This window comes from Morone saxatilis, unplaced genomic scaffold (assembly GCF_004916995.1).
Source record: "Morone saxatilis isolate NCDOM2014 unplaced genomic scaffold, NCSU_SB_2.0 Contig22, whole genome shotgun sequence".
In the NCBI taxonomy this organism is placed as follows: domain Eukaryota; kingdom Metazoa; phylum Chordata; class Actinopteri; family Moronidae; genus Morone; species Morone saxatilis.
The window spans coordinates 10569637-10577802 of record NW_023339785.1 but is presented as its reverse complement, the minus strand read 5'-3'; the positions used below and the strand labels follow the sequence as shown (position 1 = coordinate 10577802).

At 42.6% G+C, this 8166-nt stretch overlaps 3 protein-coding genes across 4 annotated transcripts in view; 1 reads left to right on the top strand and 2 right to left on the bottom strand.

Annotated features, from left to right (window-relative positions):
• The window catches only part of rpl39 (ribosomal protein L39), a 2567-nt gene extending 949 nt beyond the window's left edge, over positions 1-1618 (top strand). The window contains exon 3 of the mRNA XM_035669417.1: positions 1397-1618. Within this exon, the coding sequence (XP_035525310.1) occupies positions 1397-1445 (49 nt within the window). The 3' untranslated portion in view covers positions 1446-1618. The remainder of the gene's footprint in view (positions 1-1396) is intronic.
• Positions 1619-1964: 346 nt separating this feature from the next.
• On the bottom strand, positions 1965-4051 carry sowahd (sosondowah ankyrin repeat domain family d). Its single transcript, XM_035669414.1, has 2 exons — positions 3915-4051; positions 1965-3679 (listed from the first exon to the last, which is right to left on the bottom strand). Exon 2 carries the CDS (start codon positions 3553-3555, stop codon positions 2560-2562), a length of 996 nt encoding a protein of 331 aa, XP_035525307.1. The 5' UTR covers positions 3556-3679; positions 3915-4051; the 3' UTR covers positions 1965-2559.
• A 550-nt stretch (positions 4052-4601) lies between these two features.
• pttg1 (PTTG1 regulator of sister chromatid separation, securin) overlaps positions 4602-8166 on the bottom strand; it is a 9991-nt gene continuing 6426 nt past the window's right edge. The window contains exons 1-6 of one of the 2 annotated variants that reach the window (XM_035669415.1): positions 7663-7776; positions 6549-6641; positions 6339-6478; positions 6144-6222; positions 5441-5602; positions 4602-4747 (exon numbers count right to left, since the gene is read on the bottom strand). In XM_035669415.1, coding sequence (XP_035525308.1) covers positions 4665-4747; positions 5441-5602; positions 6144-6222; positions 6339-6478; positions 6549-6636 — 552 coding nt within the window. In that variant the 5' untranslated portion in view covers positions 6637-6641; positions 7663-7776 and the 3' untranslated portion in view covers positions 4602-4664. Of the gene's footprint in view, positions 4748-5440; positions 5603-6143; positions 6223-6338; positions 6479-6548; positions 6642-7662; positions 7777-8166 lie in introns of those variants that run through there. The other variant, XM_035669416.1, reaches the window with a different exon arrangement.

The window sequence follows — 8166 nt, the reverse complement described above, 5'->3', positions numbered from 1 at the left end:
GTATTACAAACACCTTTTTAATATAATGTAATATAATTCAACAGCACCACAAACTACAGCCTCCAAAATGACCATAAAATGGGAAACTGTACATTTTAGCCTCCATGAGGAGGGTAGGATTTCCTACAGGGCTGTTAGGGTTTGTATATACAGTCTACTATGTGGTGGCCTGCTGTATTTACTCGCATAGTTCACTTAATAACCTCACCAGTAAAACTGAACGAACATTTAAAGAGAAATGTCCTGAGCGTTGTAGAGGATGATTCAATCTCCCACTCTAGAGTTTTTAATGGGTTTAAAACTGCACTTCAGTCCTGTTTGTTGTTAGGCTGTCTCAACGTTCTGAGGCTTTAAGTGCAGAGATGTAAGACTGGCTGACTAATGCAGGGAGAGAGACAGGAACTACATGTCATGTAAAGCAGGTCTGCAATTGCAGCACTTCATTGCAGTAGAGTGCTGTCATTAATCCTGCTGAGAGCATCTTCCTGCTACAGAGCGCATCCTCCTGCTCACCATGCTGGTGATGCAGAAAGCTCTGTAGCTGTACACTGTTTGTCTAAAGAGCTGATGAGCCCACTGAATTGTTTTCCTGGAGGAGTTCCCTGGTATCTGCTGTTTATGAAATTACTGTCCTGGAATGATTCCCATAATTGCCACAAAGATAGAAAGTGACGTTGCCTCTTCATTGTCCCTTCAGACGGGGAGTTCAGAGAAGATTTAAAAACATTTTACACTCATCAAATAACCTCGTTAGTGCAGTGACGTTAGTGATTGACTGTCACACAGGATGTGCCAGTTTGTGGTTTCTGGAATTGGGAGTAGCATCAACAGAATTTGCATAGTTTCAACTGAACCCGCCCTTAATTTGTTTATTTGAATTAGAAGACTGGGATAGTAAGAGGAGAAAACATAAAGCCTCTAAAGCGTGGGCTTAAATACATTAAGACGTCACTAAGGTGCATTCCTTAATGGCTCCATTACATCTTTATCCCTCTAAGTACTCGCCACTGAGTTGAGACTTAATTGCACAATTAACAGACCACAGGGTCTGCTTCGGTGTTTTATCATCAACATGGAAACCACTGCTTGTAAATAGCACAGCTCATATAAAATGACAAGCTTTACTATTTAACCCTGATCTCAGTTCAACATCTGTATGTAGGAGCCACATACAGAATAAATGACATTATGTCGCTAAATAACTGAGGGAAACTGTCTGCAGACGAGTAATTTACCTGCGTAATAAACATTTATATTTCAGTGGGACGAGGCAACATTTGTTACACAAGATTGAAACTTTCTTCTCCACTGTTTTGTAGTTGTATATTAGTTTTTTTTTTTTTTTATATTTGTCATCATGAAAAATGTCTCCTGACACATCTGTGTTTAATTTTAGGTACAACTCCAAGAGGAGACACTGGAGGAGGACCAAGCTTGGCCTGTAAACACGAGGGTCCGTGGATCCCAACATCCCTCCATCCCAACATCTGCCAGGACCTCCAGCTGCTGGGCCTGACCGCGGAGAGGGAGCCATGTTATCTGGAGCAGCCGTCGTTTTGTACAGATACTCTGGTTATGCTCATGTTTGACAATAAAAGATCTGTGATCAAACTTGAAACGATCCTGTGTTGCCTTTTCTTCCCCTCCAGCAGAGTAATATAATTTACAGTGAGTGTTTTTCTGAGGCAAACCAAATATCACACAGCTCTGACCACACAGCAAACACTCCTGAATCACTGTTTCATGGAAGATTGTGCTTACTGTTAGTTTGGCTTTAGCTTTGTTCCATGTGCCAAAGACAGCACTGCTATTCAAGAAGCCTCATGTAGTAGTAGTAGTAGTAAGACAAACTGAAATATTTACTTAGTTAATGCCAAAACTCAAAGGTTTGCCACGTCAGCAATCACTAACATTTTAGTTGTTGACACAAGCAGGAACTGGGTCAGCAGCAAGAAATGTTGAAGCTCTTTGTATGCAGTGAGTGTTTTTATTAAAGGTTCAGTGAAAGTTTAATTCAAGACGACTTTGTAGGACTCCCTGAAGTGCAGCACTGATAGTGGATTACCCCGGTGAAATAGTGCAGAGGTTCACAACTTTTCCAGCTGGAGACCCTTTAAAGTGTAGCAATATCTACTTCCCTCATTACAAGTTATGGCTGAGTTATTGATTAAAGAGGCTTGGAGAGGTAAAAGTATTCTTATCCCTTTGATCATCACTGTTAATCTCCATCTTTTTACTCATTTTTGTCTGTAATTAAATCCTTAAAACAAGTAAATCTGCATGTACAGTGGGACATTTACTGTTTCCAATAAAAATAAACTTACTCTGAAGAATATACTAGGAGTTACTGTTAGTTTTGACAGAAAGATGGGTTGCTGCTCTAGAATGAATAAAAATGAAAACTTGATGAAAAAAATAAATAAATGAAACATTGACTTTACACTGGAAACATGAATATGCTCACTGCACTGGTAGAAGAAGTTGGCAATAAGATATTTGCAGTGAGCCCTCAGTGAGAAACAACGCACACAGTCTGAAAGGTCGCGTCATAATAACCACTCAGCATTTCTTTCCCAGAAATGAAAACGAGGGTAGCAGCTTCCTTAAAGCCCCCAGCCTCCAGCTGCCGGCCCTCTTAGTCCGGTCAAAGGAGTGAACCTCATCTACACTCTCTGCGCCATCGGCCTCATCATGTGCGGCCAGGTTCATGGCGCCAGCGCTGTTGTTGTTGACGTTTCTGTTGACCTTTTGCGCACACCCACAGCTGTGCTCATCATCCCAGGTCCCCAGCAGCTCCTTCATCTCCAGCGGGGCGTCTCCCTTCAGATACTGCCAGGCTCGCTTCCCGTTGTAGTCCATGGCATCGACGTTGGCACCGAAAGCTCCGACCAGCAGCTTGACGACCATGTACTGCCGGTGCATGCTGGCGACGTGCAGCGGGGTGAGCCCGCCGCTGCCCCGCACGTTCACATTCACGGGGATCCGTGCGCTTTCTGCGTACCGCAAAACTTTGAGCAGAGTCTCGTCTTGTCCCCTCTTGGCCAGCCAGTGCAGGACCGAGTACCCGCTGATGAAATCCTTCCTAGTTAACAAATAGGGGTCCACGGAGATGAACTCCAGTATGGTTTCGTAGTTCCCCTCCACTGCAGACAGCATCCACGCGTGCTCCATGGGGTACAGAGCCCAGCCTGCGTCCTGCTCGGAGGACACGCTCTGGTGCGAGGACAGCACGCTGCTGAAGCCGCTATGCGACGGGTTGCTCAACAGCAAGTCTTTCAGGTACTTTTTACGCATAGCGGGTGTGAGCGAGCCTCTCTCCGGAGCCTCTCGCTGCAGTCCTCCCGGCGCGGAGCTGTCAGTGACCTCCTGCTGCCTCTGCAGCCTCGTCCTACGCTGGAAGGCGCTGGGGATGACCTGCATGCCATACCTCGAGAGTCGCTCCACAACGGTGCCCTGTGTGGACGCAGTGCCGCCGGGGGGGGCGTCGGTATTGCTGACAGCTGGTTCGGATCCAGTTGAGTCACATCCAGCATCATCCGATCTGTTCCCGTACATGCTGCTCCCTGCGCGCCCAGGGTTCAGGGCTACTTCCCTTTATTTAGACAACACCCAGAGATGTATGTCAGTGTCAAATTATAAACTGGGAGCGGGTTCTCCCTCCACTCACTGGACTCATGCCCTGTGTCATGGGAGGGAAAGGGTTATTTGTAATATTTACACACACACACACACACACTAAACCGTTTGAGAAATGCGTAAACATGCCGGTTTAAGCGTCTTAAGTGCAAATAGACACAGTTCCTGCTTTCTCAAGCATGTGAAGGCGTTACATTTAGTTCCTCATCTCTGAACACCACAAATACTGCACCGATTGTTTGTTTTACTCCGACTGCTGCCACGCCAATTTCACTCACCTGTGTCCAAAGCGCGTACGGACTCCCACTGTATGAAATCATTAACCGCTGCAGTCCCCGTTAAACCTTACAGGGTAGGGGTTGTTTCAGCGATGAACGCCGAGCACTGAGATCCAGATTGAAGTCGAGGATCCGCAGTTTCTTCAGAAGAGGAAATGAGACAAAGTTCATTCTTATCTCAAACAAAACCAACAGCGAGAATCCTTCACATGTGACCACTGATGGACTTCAAAGCAGGAAGTAACACTTCCCTGCTGCTTTTACATTATCTGCTGTAGTTCAATGTCCTGGAGTAAGTGTACAAAAGTATTAACACTATCCTATCCACAGTCACATTCTAAATATATTACAGAATAATGTACATTATATTGATAATATATTGATGCATTAATGCTTATTAATCTACTGGGCAGCCTGTGACAGTCCTAACTTAACCTACAATACATAAATCATTGTTTGAATGTATTTTGTATTATAATGTAAATTAAATTTAATAGAGTAAAAAGTGCAATATTTGACTGTTCAATGTTGTGGAGTAGAAGTAGAAAGTCACAGAAAGTGGAAATACTTCTGTGTAGTACAAGTACCTCAAACCTTTACTACTGTACCGTCCTTGTTTACTTGAGTGAATACTTAATCTCTACCACTGGGCTACAAACTGGTACAGAGCAAATAAGATAGCATGGACAGATAAAAATAAGAACAACTTTATTTCAATAAAAATGTAGTTACAACAACAAGCATTAACATTCAGTCAGTAACAGATTCTGGAGGAAGTTCAATGGTCAGCTCATCGAGTGTTTGAAGAAAGGAATCCAGCTCTGAACAATAATCTGTAGAGAGGAGATACAGTAAAGTTAATGATACAGTAGGTTAATGACACCTGCAGTTACTGGTACTTGTAGTTTGTAGCCTGTGCCCCATACTTAGTGACTACAGTCCCTGTAATTGTCTAATGAGAGCTGCAGGTCTGGCCACCATTTACATCAGACAAACATTTTACTCAGAACTGTTCACCCACACAATAGTTGTGATCATTTACAGTTTTAAGATACAATGTGGTTCATTAGGACTTCTGTGGTTGTGATCACAGCATTGAAAACTTTACATTGCTAAATACTACAAGTCTACTTCAATAGGTTTAGGCAATATGATGATACCTTTTAATATCCGGTTGTATTTGATCATTGTAGTCAAATGTTGCAAATCAATGAGAAGATTTCATAATAAAATACTGGATTTTTATTATTTCTTCAAATGTCATTGATGAATATTAATGTCAAATATTAAAGTTAGAAAAACTGCCAAAACAGACCATCTGTTTATTTTATCCACACATTGTTAGATTGTTCTAGAAATCTCCAGTAGATGTCCTGATAGTAAATTACATTCGGTGATCTGAGAGTTCATCATACCAGCCACCTCTGTGCTTCCCTGTATTGAAGGGACGGATACTTTAAATGTGTAAAAACCGGTTTTGATTTCAAACCACAGGTGTGAATGCGGCCGTGATAGGAACTTGATACCTGAATGTTTTGGCATCTTTACAGGGGACAGGTTTGAGAGTGGAGCAAGCTTCTCCAGGTCTTCCTCAAACAGATGTGGAGCTTGTGGCAAACAGGCCAGTCCAGGCAGAGCAAAGCCACTGAGCTGAATCAAATCTTCAGGTACGCTGTACTTCTCAAACTCTGAAAAAATACAAACCTCATGTTTTAAAAATATATTTCAAACATCGTGGGTGAGTGAGGTTTATGCTCTTGAGTCATTAACATATTTTATGTGCAAGTTCTTACGTAGCAAACTCAGATGAGCCTCAAGGGGCTCCTCATAGGGCATTAAACCATTAATAGAGTCGCTGCAGTGGGATTTACAGATACAATGTCATCTCTGATTTGAGCTGCAGTAAACAAATCCTGTGTAAAACGGTCCACCTCTCATCGCTCTGTAAGACCCTCCCACAAGTTCAAATGGCAGCAGTTGGTTCATCCCTCGTTAGGCTTTAAAACACCATTGAGGCAGGTGTGAAATCGCAGGATTTTCTGCCTTTGAATTATTGTTTGTAGAACCGTCTATTGGAAGTGTGAAATGATCTGTGATTGGTCAAAGTCTCCGCTCACAGGCTCGAGTTTCTACAGAAGTCCATTTCTCTCAAACCAAAAAGCTTTAGGCAACATTGTACCTCCAAATCCCAGACCTAGAATGGGATCAGACAGCAGATTTCATAGTTACCTAGTGGGTCATAAGGGATGAACTTTTCAATTTCTGGATATTCCTCCACTTTGGTCGGAGCATGTTTGACTTTAATTTCCTGTGGGGAACAAGATATATTGCATTAGTACAAGTATTGTTTGAAGTATAGAGCAAACAGGTCACATGATAGCCTGAGAGTACTTTTAGATCGTAGCCATTGTGATTTATTCCAACCTGTGGCTTTAGGAGTTTCTTCTCTTGTGCGTTCACAGCAGGGGTTGACATTTTTTTGTTGACAGCAGCAAAAGCCTTACGACCAGATGGAAGGGGAGTAGTCAAGGTCTTCGCAATCATTGGAGACTTCAAGAGTTTCTCTGGTGGAAAAACAAAAAGGTCAATGCGTATGTCCACAGACCTCGAAGCACAACGTAGGGATTTACTTACCTGGAGCAGACTGAAGCCGCTGTCGCATCTTCAGATTAGATGGATGAAGACACGCATTTTCTCTCTCTGCAAAGTCTATGTTGGCCATTGTATCTGCAAGCACACTGATATATTAGCTACTGCATGGTATTACAAGCAAACACCAGTAAGATCTTTCTGTGGCAGACATGTTGACACGTTATAGCAAGAAGAGCACAGGTGTAATGTTGATTATTACATTTAGATCTGTCAGTCACAGGGCTCTGCGATTGTGCAGGCTCATAGACACAAGGGAACCAAATTATCATTAATGTTTTTGGAGCTGAAACAGTCATGATAGTAAACTGAATAACTTTGGTTTTATACTGTTGGTGACACGTAGCGGTCACCTCGGGCTCAGGGACCTCTTGACTTTGGAAATAGATTGAAAGCGAAGTGGATCTTGAGTTAAGATAGTCATTCACACCAGACTTCAGATGAAGTGATGGTTTTAAAGCAGACTCCTTCCACTTGCAAGACTATAAGAAGTGGATGAGGCTCTGGAAAAAGCCACTATGGGCCTCATTTTTCTTGTCATTACGGTATATTAGTAGAAGCAACAAACAAAATACCACAGTTCTGGCAATTGTTCTGTAAAACTGTATTCTCCAGTGGACCAGGTCATGTGAAATCAAAACAAGCTCTAAAGGCCAGTATGGCCGGTTGCCAGCCTGTATCCACTCAGCATCTGACTCTTTAAAGGGACAGTTCAATGCACTGCAACTAATGGCAAGTCTGGCAGTGTTACAGCAGTAACAGCTGCCATTAATGGACGACACTGGTCCCAAACTGACGGTTCACGCTGCCGCCTTCTTCTATATTCTGTCTGTAGCACAGTTTAATTTAATTTAATTAACTTTACGTTACATTAGCTTGTTTTCTGTTCGTCATGGTAACGTTCAACACGTCATGTGACACTGTTTGCAAACGTTCTAGAATGATTCAGCTAGCGTCACACTGCTAACACCTTAGCGTCAAAACAACAGCGTTACATCAACGTCAGTCGCGTCACGTCTTTTTGTTAGTTTTAAAACGTTACTGATGTTGATAGAGTGCGGAGAATTGTAATCGGATACACTGGCGGTGTTTACGTTACCTCTGTCAGTTGGTAGCTCTCGGTCCACAGTTGTTATGGTATAAACAGTTGGACGGAGACCGCGGCTCCTTTTTAAATTCACTGCCCTCCTCCCATTGGTCGCTCTAGCACATATGACTAGAATGGGCGTTCCCCCCCAAAAATATATTAAATCATATTTAATAACTCACGTTGCATAATTCTTAGCTCAAACATAATGACATGTATATTGTAATACCTAGAGTAAGTATTTAGAAATCCCCTTATGATCTACAATGAAAGGCATCGGTATTTATATATGTAACTGTTGGCTATCTTAATCAGCCCTACTTCCTCGTCGGTTCGAACATGCGTTTATGAGTACATTTAATAAATTAATAGATAATATCAAGACATATTTTCCTTTATAAACAGTTATTTTTCCGTTTCTAATGTGCATTTACTGCGGTCGACTTCTATTCTCACTGGACGAAACCATGACGGCATCCTGTCGGTGGGGGGGGGGATCAGTGGGTAGCGCTAATT

Bases quoted from the DNA above. Each gene is read 5' to 3' on its own strand.
- sowahd (XM_035669414.1), bottom strand. From the start codon at position 3,555: ATGTACGGGAACAGATCGGATGATGCTGGATGTGACTCAACTGGATCC.